The 18,853-nt window shown below is 38.9% G+C and overlaps 1 protein-coding gene across 4 annotated transcripts in view; it reads left to right on the forward strand.

Annotated features, from left to right (window-relative positions):
- Positions 1-18,853, forward strand: part of SLC38A9 (solute carrier family 38 member 9) — a 48,419-nt gene that overhangs the window by 16,486 nt on the left and 13,080 nt on the right. For all 4 annotated transcript variants that reach the window (XM_041470804.1, XM_041470805.1, XM_041470806.1 and 1 more), the window contains 6 exons: positions 1,439-1,498; positions 3,554-3,751; positions 6,079-6,186; positions 8,332-8,438; positions 14,684-14,797; positions 16,707-16,855. In XM_041470804.1, the coding sequence (XP_041326738.1) occupies positions 1,439-1,498; positions 3,554-3,751; positions 6,079-6,186; positions 8,332-8,438; positions 14,684-14,797; positions 16,707-16,855 (736 nt within the window). The remainder of the gene's footprint in view (positions 1-1,438; positions 1,499-3,553; positions 3,752-6,078; positions 6,187-8,331; positions 8,439-14,683; positions 14,798-16,706; positions 16,856-18,853) is intronic.

The following is an 18,853-nucleotide window of genomic DNA, read 5'->3' on the forward strand; positions in this document are numbered from 1 at the left end:
TGTAGGCTTGACACAGTGGCATCTTCCAGCCACGTGTTTCTAAGTATTCTAAGCAGGAATTCAGTAAGTACTCTTAAGTATTCAGCAGCAGCTTATATTTTGTTTAATTCTAGTACATTCGGATGACTTCTTAAAACATCTGCACATACAGTTTAGGTGGGGAAAAATTGATTTTCTGCAGGAAGATGGTCTAGAAATCTGTAGGACACAAAGAATGCAATAATTGTTAGCTGAGTGCAATATCATGTCTTTAACATGGTGTTGCATGGTCTTGTTCATTTTCTGTTTTATGGGAAAAACAAGATCCACAAATGAAATTGCTAGTGCTAAACTTCTTTTTAAATACAGAAGAAACACAAGCTGACATCTATAACAAATTTGAAAGTGCTTTAATTCTGTAAAAGCTATTAATTTTAATAGCTTCTCACTAGGTACTTTTTTTAAAATTAAGAACACAAAATTGTGATTTTAGTTAAATTTTCTGATTTTTTTATATTCTGAACTAGTAATAATAAGTATGAGAAACTTGTTTGTGATTCAGGGTGTCATAAATCAAAATAAAGAAAGAGGAAATGGTTTTCTTCCCACAAGACCTTTTGCTGTCTTTATGAGAAACAAGCTGCTGTTAATTGCATTTAAAAAATCTGAAACCAGCTGCTCCACTTGATTTTCTGTGCATAACATGCCCACATGCAACAGAAGCAGAATTTAACCAGTGACACACTAATTTGGTTTCCAAGCTGATGGAGCATTTTCTGTGTGTATATAGACACATAATACATAAATATAATGAAATTGCTATCCAGTACCCTCGTAAAGGTGAGGTTGCGGAAACTTGGAAGTAACTGGTGTGGTATATCAGTAAAGTAGCACAGGAGTGTACTGGAAGTAAACAGTGCTAGAGATGCCTGTACAACAGTGAGGCTTTAACCTTTCTCCAGGGTTTCCCATAGAAACATGGAAAAAGCATCCCACAGAGCCTCTTCTGAAAAAGAAAATATTAGTAAATTATTAAGGGAAGCTTTTTCTGCATAATACTGTCTGGACTAGGGCTATGTTAGTATGCCCTTTTTTTCTGTCCCAAAAGAGGCTGGATTTAAGATGCATCTCCTCACTGGCCTACTGTTCAGCACTACTGAGTAGCTGAGAGAAGTGGAGGTGTGCTTGTGGAACAGGAATCCTGGGAGTGGGGAGTCTTTGGAACTTTATAAATGAACAGGGCTTCTGAGAAGAAAGTAATATAGTGTAGAGCTACTTTAAAACACTTGTACAGTAGTTAGGAAAACTTTCAGTTGGGTCTTGGGGGGAGTGAAAGCTGCTGTGTTGTTGCTCTGATACGATTTTCCAAAATATTTTTTTACTTAATTTCAGTCAAGTCAACAGATGAAAGCCTAATAACAGGTATGGGACATTGATTGTGAGATTTTCTTCTTTGCAGACTTTGTTCATGACATTAATGTAACAGATATTGTTCCTGGCACCAATGGAAGTAACAAAGGTAAGAAGTATTTGCAGTATTGTGTTACCAGTTTTGGGTGGAGGTTTAAAGGCAAATCATGGTGTTTCAATGCCTAACCACATGCCAGTTATAAAGTATATATCATAAGTTCTAGCTGTGTGTTTCTTAAAAAACTAAATTTCTGTCTAGGATTTGTACTTCCACAAATAACCACACACTTGGAGATCTGAATAACTGGGGAAGTAAAAAATAAGTTTAAAAAGTGGAGGTGAGAATAAGTATTAAAGAGCCAGTTACAAGTTTCTGTATGCCCAGATGCATCCTCCTTAAAAGCTTTACTGTTAACTTTTTAACAGTAGTTGCACAATGAGGAATTGCCTTAAGGAATTTTAACTTTCACACCCTAAATTTGAGGCGCCTTAGTTCTGTTTACTGGTTAAAATCTTGGCTGGGGCAACTTTACTACTCACAAGTTGTGCAGCAAGATTATTTTTTTAAAAACTTACGTAAGAACAGTTTTTTTGATGCTGGGTGCAAAAAAGAATCAAGTGTCAAGCGACTTGCACCTCTGCTTGTGCTTTTTGGAGAGTGTGACATTTGCACAGCTAAGGGAAGAAACTGCAGTCAAGTATGAACATAGATCTGTTCCAAGTTCTTAAGTGTAGGCAGAATAATGTAGAATGAAGGCAGGAGCAAAGCAAGGCAGGCATTGTCAACCCCTGAATCTTTTCTGCCTCTGTCACAGTGACTGAATCTGTACTGCGTTCTTCGGAAGCAGAAAGCTTTCTCTATCCTGAGTGCATGAGGAATGAGGAAACATATCACTGCCGGCTGGGCAGCTGTGTGTAACACTAGCTGCAGCTGTGTTTCTGGAGAACAGATGTTGGAGTCAGGCAAAGGAGTTGAGAAACAATTCTGAAAACCAGTTTATTTGTGTTTGAGCTAGTGTTGAATCCTGCTCCTGTGACAGTCCTTACCAGCTAGGCACCAATTTGTACGCTCTCTTGCTTCTGCTGTTCTCTCCCATGCTTATGCAGCAGGGGGTATAACTTGGAGGCAAAGTAGACAATATTCCACCCTATCCTCCACCAGCTAGAAGATTTAAAGCAGCTGCTACGCAAAATTAAGGGCTGTCAGATGTTCAAGTGACTCTTGACAGGACATTCAGGAGATCAGTAAGAAAAAAACCTTTCAGAATGCTTTTTATGCCTTTGCCTTTTTGGCAAGAACAGGCATAGAGACAGTGTAGGATAGTAGCTATCGACTATTGTGGGATGCCAAGATTTTAAATAAGACATTATGAGAACAGTAAGTTTTATATTTCAACACAGAGCTTGGTAGGCATGTGTTCCTCAGAGGGTCTTTTTGGTTGATTTTTTTCCGATCACTTGTTCAGGTGCTGCCATGGATCAGCCTCCTTGTAAGAGGAGTATGACATTCCCTCTTAGCACTGTTACTGGAGCACATCTTAAATTTGTTTTGTTGTGTTGTGTTGTGTGGCAGTGACGTACTTGGCCCCTGCCATGGCACAAAGATGAGAAGACTGTTCAGTGTATGGGTTTTCAACCTGCCAGTTGTTACAGTAGCTTTCTTGTAATCCTTAGTTTGTTTTTAGAGCAATTTACAGTAATTCAGGCTTTTCAGTGCATTTGGATTTTGGTTGATATGATCTTACTGAAGTATGCAGGGACAGATTAGAATGCTAAATACGCAGCCAGATGCAGGGGAGCGTTGCTATGACTTGATTCCAGCAGGTGCACATGGGCACTGAACAGGCTTCATTATAGGTATGTGACTTAGAAGGGTGATCCTGTGTCACAACTTGGGCTTCAGATAAATTATTATCTTTGTTGTGTTCCGCTGGGAGAACTATACCACTGTCAGATTAGAGTGCAAGATGCCTAGCAGTGGAATCTTAACAATGAATTCTTGAATAAAAAAACAAGAGAAGTTAGGAACTGAGATACTGAACACTGCACTTGAGCAGTCCTCAGTAGAAAAAACACACCAGTAGTTGTGGGCTCTTGGCTCTGAATATTCTGTGCAAGTAAAACCCTTTTCATCTGAGGATATTTTTCTTTTCCTTTCTTCCAGTCATTTGTCCAAGTGCTGCTGGTGATCACCCACCACAGAACAGGAGTGTGATGTTCTCTTCTGGCAACAGAACAGGTTTTGAACTCTTTGAGGAATGGTGGGACAAATCAAAAACAGTACCATTTTACCTGATTGCAGTTCTTCTACCCCTGCTAAATCTGAAGTCTCCGTCATTCTTTGCGAAGTTTAATGTCCTAGGTAGGTAACAGATACTATTAAAGTATTGGTTCCCTGTGGCTGAAGTGTATAGAAGACAGTGAAAACTACTCCAGTGAGTAGAATCAAAAAATCTTTTACATTGAAAAGTCTGTAAAGTTATTGAGTGCAACTGTTAACCCAACACTGTCAAGTCCACCACTAAACCGTGTCCATAAGTGCTACATCTGCACATTGTTTAATACGTATAGGGGTGGTGGGTCAATAATTTCTCTGGACAGCCTGTTCCAAAGCTTGACAACTGAGATGAACATTTTCCAAATCTGAACATTCCGTAGCACAGCTTGAGGCCATGTCCTCTCACCCTGTCTCTCACATTGTCAGCCCATGTTCAGCTGCTGTGAATCAGCACCTCCAGATCCTTTTCTGTTACGCAGCTTTCCAGCCTCTGTTCCAGTATTTTGGTGGCAGCCCATGTTGTGCCTCAAAGTGAGTTGTTGGTTGGTTTATTAACCCCAACGGCTTTGTCTGCTGCTTTGCTTGAATCTTACAGGTACTAGAGAGTTCATTTTTCTTCCTTTTTCTTGCTTGATAATACTGTGAAACAAATTCCATTACATCTACAACAGATCTTCCCAAATGGTTCTATGCATACTACTGTGCAGCATTTGGTACATGTTGCTTTGGTGTAGTCAGGCATACTGTTCCTCCTCTGGTAAACATTTCAAACCAGCAGTTGCTTCTGATCTGAAGTAATTTTCTGCCAGTCAGGTGATTAATTAATCACAACATCTTTGTCCCAACTTCCAGTATTGTGGATTCTTCTGTGCTGCAGAGGAAACAATTGTGACTTGCTGCTTAAATGTCTTGAGGTGGAAGGCCAAGGTGGGTGGGGCTGGTAAAGTGAGTAAAGCGTATGCTTGATGGGTGGAGCTGGTCACAGTTAGGGAGTAGAAGATGGCTGAGCGGTAGCCTTGAAGCCCACAATGAAGAGGAAGAGAAAACTAGATGTGCATCAGAGGTTGAAAAGAGGTAGAGGACAGGGATTTGAAGGTCTAGTTTGTTCATCTGTTCCATAGTGGCACTTTATCAGAGCTTGGATCTGCTCCACTAAATGAAAATACCACACGGGAATTTGGGTACTTGATACTGCTTCTGTTCAAAAGGTGTGGGATTTATATAAAAAAAAAAATAATTTAAAAGCCAGAATATTAATTATTCATTGCTTCAGTAGATCATTATGTAATTCAGAAGCGGTTCAAAATTACCTTAATTTTTGTAAACCTTGAAGTTTATGGGACAAGAAAAAATGGAAGGCAATTTTGAGACGATGAAATTTATCTCAGTAGAGTTTTACTTATTTTGATACCTGTGAAAACAGAAGTCATTAGGAAACTACAGAGTATTTTAGCTGATCTTCACATACAGGACCTTTTATTTTCCTAAATTCTTGACTGTGCTCAAGATATTAGCAATCAAATGATAATTCCTTCTGTTTATTTTTTAACCTCGCTGGGTTAAAATGATGGGGTTTTGTCTTCACTTACTTACAGCCAGTTCTCTGCTCACTAGCAGCATTATTGGCCATGAGGTTCATTGTGGTAGCCTTAATTATTGTTGTTCAGTTTCCTTCAATTTTTAGGTAGTTACTATTCTGCTCTTGTCTCTTTCAAATGGCCTGACACAAGACCATATACTCTCCATTCCACAGCAATTATACCCACCATTCCAGGTATACACAGCAAGGCATTATGCCCATGTGTGATGTCATTTGTAGTCCTTAAGCTGTGCAGGTGCCTCCTGTATGCCTCTTAACCAATGAGATGGAATGCAAATCCAGTATTACAATAAACATTATCCAAAGTTACAATTAACACAGTGTTTTAATCAGTAGTATTGAAGTGTCATTATCAACTTCTAGCTCCCAGTGTAAAGTTCACAAGTGCAGTAATTTCACTTTCCATTGAGCTGTTTGATTCAAAAAGTCAGTTACTAGATTAACATTGTAATAGCTGGAGTGCTATAATCAATCTCCACCTAGACTGAAATCCTGGCAGTGGAAGCTGGGACTGGTCTGTTTGCCTAAAGACCTACCTGCCCAGCAACAGGGATTACAGGGTACTTCCTCTGCTGTCACCAGCACCTGGAAGGTATTAAACTTGCTGGAAGTTTACAGTGTGTGCATATGCATTATTTTTTCTCTCTGACCTATAAGAGAAGTAAAGAAGAAGTTTAGACCTAGTCTTCTGATAGGAATGAATACCATAACTGTTTGAATACTAGTAGCTAGATGGATGGAGGAGAAATTAAACCCTGCATAAATGCTTTCTACTATATCATAGTATTTGTTTGGCTCTTGTTTTTTCCAGGTACAGTTTCAGTTGTCTACTTAGTTTTTCTGGTTACAGTAAAGGCTGCTCATCTGGGAATACACTTAGAATTCAACTGGTTTACGGAGAATGAATTTTTTGTGCCAGGTAAGATAGTTGAAATGCAGTGGTGAAGTATATATTTGGTGAGTTTAAGGGGTTTTTTTTCTCATTTACCTTTTAACACCTCTGAGACATAAATAGAGGAAATGCTGTCTGATACTGCAAGTAGAGGAAAGATCCCTCCGGACCAAGTGGCAAGGAATCCCTTTCCCAGTGATATTCCTTAGTTAACAGGCACTATCAACAGTAGGGAAGAAAAGGAGTGCCTGTCAGAGGCACCTTCAATATGTATCTTGTGACAGAGAGCTTGCCATAGTCCTTTTTCACCTGTGTTATTTTAAGTTCTAGTTGCACCAGATTCAGATCATGCCTGTTTCAGTAGCAATTAGAAATGGCAAACTGTAGGCAGACTGACTGTTAAGGGTGCTTTAAGTTCCCCACACACTGTCTTGCTTAAATGAAATAGCTCATTCATCATAATATGCAAGTACAGTTTTCCTGTACTTCCCAGTCTATCTCAAGTTTTAGGCCATAATCTTAGTAGCTCTTCTTTTTCAAACACCCATTAGCCAGTTTTATACCATCAGTACCCCTCAGTATGTTTTTATTTTCTTGAAGGTTGTTTGATGGCTATTTGTTCTTTCCAAATTACTGTTAAAATTTCTGTGTGAGATGTCACAGTCATAAACAAGTGGCGCTTGGTATTGCTTGAATAGCTAGCCTAAAGAGACCAAGTTTCTTTTTTAAGAAACCTGGAATAAGAAAATGAGAGTTAGGTCCTAGTTGCTTTTTCCCCATCCTTTACAATAAGCAAAATTTTATGACCAGTTAGCTCCAGGGAGCTGTGTCTTGTACATTAGAATAGTATCACTTCTTCTATTCTTAGAAACAAACTAGAAAAATGAGCTGTAGTGACGCACGTGCCGCAGGCCATTGAGCAGTAGAGCACCCAGTAGTTTGATTAATTTGGCAAAAACACCTAGTACTGCTAGGAGATAGAAAAAGCAGGTAGCTCATGCATACAAATACAGCTTCCAAGAGATTCTGAAACTGTCAGTTTGCTTTTTATTATTGAGATTGAAGTGGTGGATGGAAAACGAGCCTAGAAGTCGAGCCCAGAAATCACTTGCACTCTCAATTCTGTCAGTAGCACATCATGCTAATTACATATTGAAAGTACAGTGAAACTGGCTCTAGGGAAAGCTTATTCTTTCCGTTTGGATAAGCCCTACATTAGTTGCCTGGAGTATGTTTAGCTTCCTAACTTCATAGCACTTTATAGAAGTCTGTTTTAAATATGTTTGCATGGAGCTCTCTGTGGTTTGTTCTGTAAGGGTTTGTGAACTTCTGAAGAGTGTTGTGCTATACTTCTGTATGTTTTTCAGAAGGTGAGCTATCTTATGGTTCTCTAATTGCCGTTAGCACTCTAAAGAGTAAATACTTTCTTAGGTAATACCAACTAAGATGGTGCTTTAATGTTGTTACACCTTGGTGAATTCTTAGACCATTTGCAGCACTTCAAGAACCACCATCTTGTGAACATCTTTTGAGTATTAAAAGAAGCAGAAGAATGCTATTCTCATGGAGACAAGAAGAAAGTTTTTCTTCATACATGCTGTGAAGCATGATAAGAAATTGCTCTGTGTTTTTTTGTGCTCTGGCTTGTAAGCAGAACCTCTTAAATATCTACAGATGTAATTTTTCTTCTGGTAGCATAAGTGACTTCTTAATAACTAAATTTACCCTATATAACTATAAATAACTAATTTACCCTGTTCACAGGGTAAATGATTCCTTCTTTCCATCTCCCTCTTCAGGAACCTGTATGTATACAGCCTCACTGATGTCAATTCCAATTTCACAAATGATTTCCAGTCAAACTGTTCAGGAGCGGAAAACCTTTTATGTACCAATCTTAAATTAACCTAGTAATCACTGATGGTTGGAGTCTATCAGAGAAGCCTTGCTGGAAAGTGTATTCTATAGTAACTGCTGTCTTCATGCATCTTGTAGTTCCTGATTAAATATCTCCATTGGCTATGGTCAAATATGGGCTAGATTGTTCCATTTCAAGGTGGAGGTTCATGAGTTTGCCAGTACCCTCCAGAGCACTGTATGTCATCTGCATTTTGTCATTGCTTGTTTCAAAGAAATCATTTAAAACCACTTTTTTTTTTTTTCTTCCTTTAGAGTTTAGAATTCTGTTCCCTCAGCTCACAGGGATTCTAACACTTGCCTTCTTCATCCACAATTGTGTCATCACACTTCTTCAGAATAACAGGAATCAAGAAAACAATGTAAGTAACTTCACAAGACGGTACTTATTTATTGTAGATTGCCAGACAACAGTAATTTTTTCCTGTGATTTGATAAGAAAAAAATTACGCCTTCTTTTCCTTGCTATGAGGGAGTAACAGATAAATTACAAATTCATTTACATAAAAGCCCCAAGGAATGCTCCAAACTTACAAGCTGGTATTAAACAGCCAAATTGCACACAAGAGGCAGATGAGTTGACTATGTCGTAGGACTCAATGAAAACTGACCAATTTAAGAATGAAAAATGGTGGGAAATGTTTGGTATGTGATTGATTTTATCAGAATCCTGAACAGTAGTTTTGTGGTCTAGGAAATACCTGTTCTCAGAGTTGCTTCAGTAGTTTTGTCTCACAGTCCTAGTCCAAGTCCATGGAGAAACTTGGCACAATTTAGGAAATCCTACAAGTTGAAGCCTGGATGAGGAGGCTTTTTGATATATAGTCTTTGGACTGGTGCTTTGCCCTTGAAAAAGTTAAGCTCTGCTCCTCCAGATGGAACTGCATTCTTTGTTAATATCTTCCCATTATAAAATACCAAATGCAGTAAACACAATACACAGAGTCTGAGAGTAACTTTTACTCTTAATTATTTTATTTTTTCCTCCCTACTTCCAAGGATTCTTGTCCAGCTTCATTTAAATGTTAGCTGTAAAGCTACCTGCAATAACATAAAAAGATTTTGAAATACTAGCTGTATGAAAAACTGTAATGAAATCATAGAATCCCAGAATGCTTGAGGTTGTAAGGAACCTCTGGATGTCATCTTGTTCCCCCTACTGAATCAGTGCCACTAAGAGCCAGATGCCTATGCAGCACATCAGATAAAATATAACAGATTTGATTATTTGACAGTGAAGTGCAGATTATGTACTGATGCAGTGAGATAACCTCTTAGGCTTTAGAAGTCTGCAGAGTTACTTCCTTTTACCTGTGAATCAAGACCAGCTTGTTAATGATGTATCTGCACAGGAGTCATGAATTCTTCTCCAGGAAGGCTTCTGGGGGCTTAGGCCTTCTCAGAAATTAGTTTTAACAGCTGGAGATCTGGGCAAAGAAGGCTAAATAAGCTTTTTCTCAATTTCCTTAAGAAAAATTTATGATGTGGAGAAGGGCAAGATTTCTGTTTAACTGTGGCTTTCAAATTCTAAAGGCTAGATCTCCAGCAATCAGCTCTATATGCACAGGAGGCCTAATACCCTCATTCCATCTTCAAGGTTTTCCTGTGTGTTTTCCCCGCTCTGTTTACATCAGAGCAAGCAATCAGATGCAAAGAGCAGCGCCTGGAGTGTTCTCCAGCTTGCTTTTCCTGTGTGAAGGAGGAAGAAACTGCTGCCTGCATTTGAATCAGCTTTTCTAAAACCCTCCCTGGAGCTTAACTTGAATTTCCAAGTCAGCCGTAGCTGGATCTGAAGCCCTTAACAAAACTCTGCATTCCAGAAGAATGTTCAGATTGCTTAGAAAGGACAGCTTTGAAGCATGGCAGGAAAGATTTTTAATGGCAAAACAAATCTCTGTGTAATTCTTGTAGTAGTTTTATTTGGCTGGAGGTTTCTTTTCCTCTTTGTAGCTGTACAGGAGCCTTTCACCTACATCTCAAAAGTGCTTTGCAAATGTTAATGAAGCACCTATGCTCTTGAAGAGCTGTTTTGTGATTATGTCACTAAGCTGCTGGGCTAAGTGGGAGATTTCCGTATGCATAGGGGTCTTGCACTCTGTCATAGGTCATGGGGGAGTTTTCCCATATATTTACAGGATGCTTTCTTCTCTCAATATTTGGTGGGGTGATACTGACATAACTCCATGGATAAAAACTTCACTGTTTTATTGATGGACCTGTTAACATGGCGCTTCCCTCTGTGTTCTGTCAAAAGGCACAGAACTTGGCAAGCTGGAAAAGCACTGTTTTAGTCTTGAGCAAAACTTACTGAAACTAGAGGTCACAGAACAGCTCTCTGGGGAGGTGGAAAAGAGTAAGACAAACAATAACATTCCTCTTACGGAGTCAGAAATTCAAAACAATAGCAGCTTCCATTCTGGTCACAGGCATGCATCACAGCCCAAAGCTAAAATACACATGGGGGAGGATTGCTCTGGCCGCTATTCCTGTACAGTGGTGTGGGTGTGAGAAGAGAAGAGCAGTGCACCAGAGTAAGCCACATGTCAGCAGCACAGCCGGGAGAAGCCCTGTAAGCAGGTTTTTAGTTCAGAATTGAGCTTCCTGGTCCCATCTCCCACTGCTGCTGCCTCCTTGTATTTATTAACGTAAGTTTTTGTACAGTATCAGTCAAATGGTTCAAAAACAAATTGCATAGGAAATGTAACCCACCCACAAAAAGGAGTTTGGGTGTGGGTTTTAGTTGGTTGTTTTTTTCCTGATTCATGTTTGTGATCAGTTTCCTTGAGCCACACTATGGATGCTACACAAGCCCACCATGATCTACAGGCATAAATATGCTGGTGCTGTCTCCTAACAGTTATTTGTGGATATACCTGGGAGAAAGGCTGTGACTGGGGAGATGTTTTTTGTCTAGGTATTAACTGCAGAAGGCATGGAGCTGTAAATGGTATTTATTTTGCAGTATTGAAACGCTTTATTCCCTGTAAACAGTGTGAGTTTCTATTGAAGGTTGCTGCGTCGACAGTGCCATACCATTGGTTTCTATTTCCTGCCAAAATTATGTACAGTATCATCTATCCTGTTGAAGTACTTATTTTTGTCACCCAGTTAAATGTTACTACTTGCCCTTGATGCATGAGCAGGTGAAGTCTATTTTTATGATATAGATCAAAGTCCTGTTGAGATATTGCAGAGACAGCGTCTCTCCTGAGGAGACACTAATCTGAAATGGGATGATTGAAAGGTATTTCAAATGTGGTAATCATTACTAAGCACTGATACAGGCTTCTCCATCCAAGAAGCAGCTCCACAAACTAGCTTTCAGTGAGGAAGGTAGTGAGGAAGGAAGTGAATTGTTTTCTCCATGGCATTCAGCAGGCAAATCAAGGCCTGGAAGTAGCCTGTAGCAGCATCATGTAAGAAATGTCCATAGATCCACAGAACCTTCTCTGTGCCATGTCAGTTTTTTTTTTTTTTCTGGCCAGCACCTGAATACCGACTGCTCTGTGGATGTGGTACCGTGTCTTGAACTTTCAGGGTTGTCTTTGTTAGCTCCACGACTCATCCTTTTGTTAGGAGGCTGATTTCTTTCTTTGTTCTACTGCTTCTGCCAGCCTTGATCACCCAATTTTCTCTTCTTCCAGCAGCACTTCTAACACTTTATTCTGTGGATCTGACCAGGAGAGCTCCCTGTCAGCAGTAACTGCAGCTGACATGTACTCTCCAAGCTCTGTCTGAAAATCTGCCTGTTACTTCAGGTGTATTTGAGAAGGGTTTGGCAGGTGTCAGGCTGTGATCCTTACGGACTGTCACCTGCATGTTACCTTAGATACTTACATTGAGACTTCAACCGTGATTCTACAAATACTTCCTGCTTCCAGCATTGTTTTTTCTACAAGTTTGACTCTTAAACTGTGGCTGTAAGAATTGCTATATTTTTATGCTTAGGCAGCTTTCACCACAGCAATGTCCACTTTGAATGTAAATGCCTCAAGTATCATATTTAAAACAAAAAAAGTGTAGCTATTGCTCTTAATTAAAATAATCCTTTTATCTCTCCCCCATATGTCCTTTGATTTTATCTTGAATTATGAAGTCTAAACACTACTGTCAAGGTCTTTAGGGAGTGAACCCAGGTGTCTTGAGGAATAATGAACATTAATCAAAAGATGTTCCTGTTACATAAGCACATCTTGTTGTACAAAGGTAACCATCTTATACACAGAAGCATGTATTTGGAAGGGAGCTGATGCATGTTTGAGAAAAAAATAAATCCAGGTTTTCAAGTTGTCTTTTTTAGTAGCTTATTCAAATCAAAATCTGGGTACTCTGTATGGTGACAACACCTGGAGAAAACAGTCTGTGTATTACATGCTATGAAAATAAATTATCAAAATTATCTCACTTAGTTTCAGCATAGGTTAAAGCATACACCCTTACAAACTCTGGAAACATGAGCTGGTTAGTACTGGTGCAAGTACCTGTTGGAGGTAATAGCACGCCACCTATTTACCATTTTTCATATCCAAAGGAAGCACTAAGAATTTTATTTCAGATTTCTTGCCCTCACAACTGTATGCACTCGTCACAGCAAAAGTAGTTTTACAGTTGGTTGTAGAACTTACGTGTAGGCAGAGTACAAATAACAACTGTGAGTTAGTGTACTGTTTTTATGTGTCAGGACTACACCTAAAATACCAGATTTAAAGCAGGTTTTGGTAGATTATGTGCGTTAAGAAGGTTTTGGATGTGTTTTGAAAAATTGTCCAAGTCCTGTCCTCAAGAGATGAGAGTCTGTGTCTCTTTGCAAAACCACCTTACTGTGTCTCTGAGTCCTGAAATTAATGGAAGTTATTGATAAATACCTGCAAGAAATTTGGATGCTCATATTTAATATTCTTAAAATAAGTTCTTACAGTGGGTGGGAACTAGTGCTTTTGAAGATGCAGATGTTATATAAAAACCTGTACAACTTCTCATGTCATGAGGAGAAATTCTGCATATAATTTAAAGAAAAGGCGACTGCTCAGCTTCTGATGAAAGTTGATAGTCCTTACTCAGTGGCCAGTATGAGGAGAGTGAAATGTAGGAAATCATCTCCCTTGTGCATTTAAGTGGTCAGCAGGAGGAAGAGGTTGTAGGTAGAAATGTGCAGCTGCTAGGAGGTTGAAAGCCACCCTGGAATATGTTGAAATCATACTGATGCCTTTTTCCCATCAGCCTCTAAGAGGCAAATAATATTCCTCATCAGACAGCAATCTTCTATCCCAAAAACACTGGCAAAATGAATAGGAGATTCCACGCCATTCACAAAAAACTGGCTTCCATCTGAATTTCTCTCACAACTCATAATCTAGTATTTTATACTTTCCTCAGGGATTGCCTTGCCCTTGGCAGAGCCTAGAGTGGTGTAGAATATGCTTATTCTGTCAGTGAGACAGGGTGAAGAAGCACTTAGGGAAACATTTCCATTTACAGATGTGAGGAAGCTTTGCTCATGCTCAGTGAGCTGGCTGGAGGTGATAATTATCACCCTGGACTGGAAAGCAGTATAATCCTAATAATTTGGTACTATGCCTGAGCTAGTACGACTTGCTTCTCAGTCTTGGGAAAATAGGGCCATGTATTGAAACATTACTAGTAATCCATTAAGAAGCTGATGATTAGCAGCAGCTGAACAAATGGTTTTCTGTAAGGTGATGAGTGTTTTGTACTGTAACATAAGCTTATACAGAATTTAGTTAGCTAATAACTAGAAACAAATGGTCTCCCTCTTTATTTCCAAAGGAAGGAATTTATGTAGGAGAACAAGTACATTGCTGTGAGATCAATCTGATGACTATGTGGATTCTCTAGTTTCATAAAGTACTTAATTAGTTTTGCCAGTTATTTTCCTGTAATAAATGTGTGATTATTTTTGTGTAGTAGAAAATATTTGTATGTATTATATATCTTAAAAAGATAGCCAAAGTTTTCAGAACTGAACATTGAAGTTTAGGTTTAAATCCCTACTTAAGTGTATGTAGTGTAGTTAAGTGTAGATTTAGGACCCTAGCTTTGACACTCCTTCCTTAAAACCTTTGATTAAATTCCTTTGTATTACATCTGCAGTTGGGTAGACTGATGTCTTCAATTGCAAGATTTTATTCATGACAAGAAATTTAACATAGGGCTTTCTGGGCTTTCTGTCTTAGACAGGAGAGTCTGTGTTCCAAGGGTCTTAGTAGGAGTAGGTGAATGTAAGAAAGTAGAAGGGATTCCTTGTATGTTTTAATAACTAGTGTATACTTATGCATCAGGAACAACATGCTACATCTATTAGCATGTCTCATTCATGGTGCCTTTTTTGTATGTTGAGAGATAAACAATACTTGTCTAGCACCACTTTGGGGTATTTTCTTGCAGTTTTCTGATCTGATCAGAACCAGTTCTCCATCCAAGCAGTAGGAAGTAAAAATAAAAATGTACAAGTGGTAGTAGTAATTATAAGAAAGTAATGCATATAAAAGTAACAGTAATACATGAAATAGAAATCTTCTTATGAGGTTTTTATTTCATCTGGTTTTCTGTGTAAGTGCTGGCCAAAATAAATCTTGTTTTTCCTCAGGTGAGAGACCTCTCTATTGCATACTTCCTGGTTGGACTAACATACCTGTATGTTGGAGTGATAATTTTTGCATCTTTTCCTTCTCCACCATTATCCAAAGAATGTATTGAACAGGTGAGATATTTTACTGCAGTATGTATTTCATGGAATCACAAAATGGGTTTTTTGGAGGGACCAAAGTGGGACATCTGATCCAACCTCCGTGTTCAAGGAAGGCCATCCCGGAGCATATGGCACAGGATTGCATCCAGATGGTTCTGGAATAGCTTCAGTGGGGGAGACTCCAGAACTTCTGTGGACAGTCTGTTCACGGTGCACAGTCACTCACACTGTGAAGAAGTTCTTTGTCGTGTTTAACTGGAACTCTCTGTGCATCAGTTTCTGCCCATTGTCTCTTGTCCTATTGCTTGGCACCACCAAGAAGAGCCAGATCACCTGTGGCACCCTCCTTTCACCTGTATACACTGATGAGGTGCAACAGGAATAGGCCTAGCCCCCCCAGCCTTTCCTTGTAAGAGAGATGCTCCAGTTCCTTGGTCATCTTTGTAGCACTGAGCTGGACCCGCTCCAGGAGCTGCATGTCTGTTGTCCTGAGGAGCCCAGAACTGGACACAGCGCTCCAGATGTGCCTCACCAGGGCTGAGTAGAGGGGCAGGATCACCTACCTCGACCTGCTGGCAATGCTCTTCCTAATACATGCCAAGATAAATATATTTATATTTGATATATACAAATATAAATATATTTGTCCTTAACCTTTTAATAAATACACAATAAAAAAGCCCCAGCTACTGCTGCTTGCTTCATGATTTACCCTGGCAGGAGCATCTGCACTTGACTGTGGTCAGTTGGTGGGACACCTCGTGGGCACTACCACGAACAGAAGAGTAATGCTTGTGTTATCTCATTTATATTCATAAATGGTTCCCAATATTTCAATGAAAAACAGACATTTAATAAATACTCTGTGAAAGTGATGAAGGACCAAAATGAACAAGTGAACAATTGAGCTTTTCATTTCTTTAGCTTCTTTAATCCTGAGAAGTGTGTGCAGTGACTGAATGGGATTCCAGAAGAAATAGAATGTGAAAGCAAGCTTGTTTAGATAGGAGTCCTCGCTGCAATTACTTTTGAAGTCTGATACTCTGGAGTCTGACACTCTGGTGAGCCTTGCCAGCAGAGTTATTCAGATAATAGCACCACATGAAATACCCTTTGAAGGCAAAAAACTCTTATCTGCTTCTAGGCAAAACTGATTTCCACACCCTAAATTGCTTCAGAGATAGCAGTTATCAGTGGGGGATCCATTTTATGCTAGGTGTTCTATAGCTCTGGCACAATATTTAGCAATAAGGCAGCATTTAACTGGTACCACTGTTAAACCATGAAATGATTTTTTTAACCACCTGAAATAATTTCACAGGATGAAATCCTCAATTAAATAAAAGATAATGAGTTATTTTCTTCCCATTTATTTTCTGCAGCTATCTCAGGTACTTATGAAGCTGTTTGTGTATTTCTATGATGTTTAAATGTTATAACACTTTTTCAGATGTTCCCACTAGTAGTGTATGATCCCTTCCTCATTTGTATGTAATGGAGTTTTACTCACAAAGTAACTGTTTTTAATAAGTAGGTGTGATATGACAGATAAAAGGAGCATATGAATCCATCTGCCTAAAAGGTCAGATGATTCTTTATTATATTATTTGAATCATCTTTAGATGATTCAAAGATGTGGCCTTTTCACAGCCTGGATTGTTTGAGGATGTTCAGAAGATCAGAAAGCAATTTGTTACGCAATACTAACATTAACACTGACATCAGCTTAGTAATATTCAAAAATTGATTGTTATTTGGTGGCAGTTGTAAAAGAGGGAGAGGGTTTTTCATGTTATGGAATTCATTTAGCAATTGTAATTATTTGGATTTTGTGCCATTCTTTCTGGCACATGGATATTAAAAGCCAGCAGATATATGTAAACAAGCCACCATTGATGTGTAACACTACTTATATGTTTAGAATTTTCTAGATAACTTTCCCAGTGATGACATCATGTCATTTGTTGCAAGAATATTCCTGCTGTTCCAAATGATGACTGTATACCCACTATTGGGCTATCTGGCACGAGTTCAGCTGTTAAAACAGTTTTTTGGAAATGCTTACCCAAGGTAAGAAGTTTGTTTCTGTACAATAGTTTGGCACACTCTCCTTAAGTGGCTTTCCGTTGTCAGAAATTTGGCTATGTTTTTGGGGATTTTCTTTGTGCATTAGGTTAATTTCATAAGCTAGTTTCACAGTTTGTAGAGTCAGGGTGAAAGGCATGCCTGCGGATCAGAACTGTTACAGTTTGCCAGAGCAGAATAAGGGGGGGGTTCTTTTAGTTTAGCTCTTCATTTTATCAATATGATTTTGTCAACACAGTCCCTTTGGGTTATGCAATTATATGACAAAAGAAAAGTTGCACAGGAAAAAAAATTGTTTAGTCCAGGAGCATTTCATCTTGCAATCCTTAAGCTGTGAAAAACATATATTCCAGATACTGGCCTTTCAGCATGCCATCTTTGTTTTGATTGTGCATGATTAGTAATCATCCATCTGTTTTCAAACAGAGCTAATAGCTAAGTGAGTTGTTAGTTGTGCTATCTGGGCTGCTGCTATGCTTATAAAAATAGCTTTTCAGATGCTAATTTCAGAGATGAGCCACACCCTTGCATTTGTACAATGTCTGTACTCCAGGGAATAGCTGATGCAGATTTCAGTTTTAGTTTGGTTTCTTAAATAAAACCTAGGACATTTATATTTGGAGTACCAGAGTACTGAATTTGTCACAGCTGAGAAGTTGCCATTTATCTCCAAGTTTCTTATTTTGTATTGTGAATTACTGTTGATGGAGGAAAGGAAAAAAAAATCTCTGGAAGGAATGTATATTTCCTCTGTGTCATCAGCAGTTCAGGTCTGCAGAGATGTTGTTTCAAGTTTCAGGTTTCTTCTGAGTCCTGAAATAAGTTCTAGAAACTGAATGCCTAAAATTAGGCAGCGAAATAAGTGCCTGCCTTTTTTGACTCAGAATTGTATGCAGTTCAACATTGGGATTTTTAGGAACTGCTGCAAGTTACTGCTGGAAACAAGGCCATTTATTTAAGTGCTAAAGATGGATTTCACAGCCGTGGGGAAATAGTCTTGTCCTTTATATTATGTGGATATGCCTTTTCCTATCTCCTCCCTCTAGTTACTCTCTGACCAGAATGGTTTTCATTTCCCTCATGGGCTCTCCTAGAACCTACAGCTTTATGCCAGTCTCTTCTCAGGTTAATTCCAGCTTGCTGTTTTAAGCCATCACATATGACGAATTTGATGATGCAGATGCTTGCTTGATTCTTGTCTCCAGGATGTCCTGTGGGTAGCTTCACTCATATTTAAATGTACTTTGTTTTAAGACTCCTTATAGTGAAGTATTTAAAGCTTCTGAGTAGTCAAAAATGGTTTCTAGGAAGCCATATTAGCCTCTCCAGCCTATAGTGATAAGGTAGTATGTTCTGGCTGATGGGCTCTCTCTTGCTGTCTAGCATCCCAGGTTTCTCAAATACAGCACAGAAATCACTGAATTAACCTTCAGGCTCTGGCTTCTGTGCATTTACATTGCATCTTTGTTTTTTTCTATGTGGTGAAGACTTACTGAAGGCTGGTAGCAAGCGCAGAGCATGTCTCTGGGAGGATAGTAAAGATTTACTGGTTGTGAAATGTGTCTTCATGACTGGTTCTCACCAGTCACCTAAGCTGACAAATCTCCTTTAGTAGCACTTTATTACCTCTGTAAGAAAAACTGCAGTATTTTTGTTTTTCCCCTGAGCTGCTTTTGTAGGGAAATGTTTTACAGATATGAAACTTTTGCTCTTACTGACATAGACTTGATATCTTACCAGAGAACCTGTTGATTCACTCTGCACAACCTACTTGGAAATATTAAATTCTGTAGCTTTTTGTGTAGGGAACCAAGCACTGTACTAATAGTTGAATATAGTTGGGTTCTTTTTTCAAAATCCTCATTAATCAGGGCTAACAGCTCTTGGGCAATAAGATTGATCTGTAGAGATTCATGCTTCACCTCTTAGATGTCTGTATAAGTAAATATATGGAGGAGAATATCCTGAGTCACATGCCTGGAG

Source organism: Pyrgilauda ruficollis, unplaced genomic scaffold (assembly GCF_017590135.1).
Source record: "Pyrgilauda ruficollis isolate IOZ18807 unplaced genomic scaffold, ASM1759013v1 scaffold25, whole genome shotgun sequence".
Taxonomy (NCBI): Eukaryota; Metazoa; Chordata; class Aves; order Passeriformes; family Passeridae; genus Pyrgilauda; species Pyrgilauda ruficollis.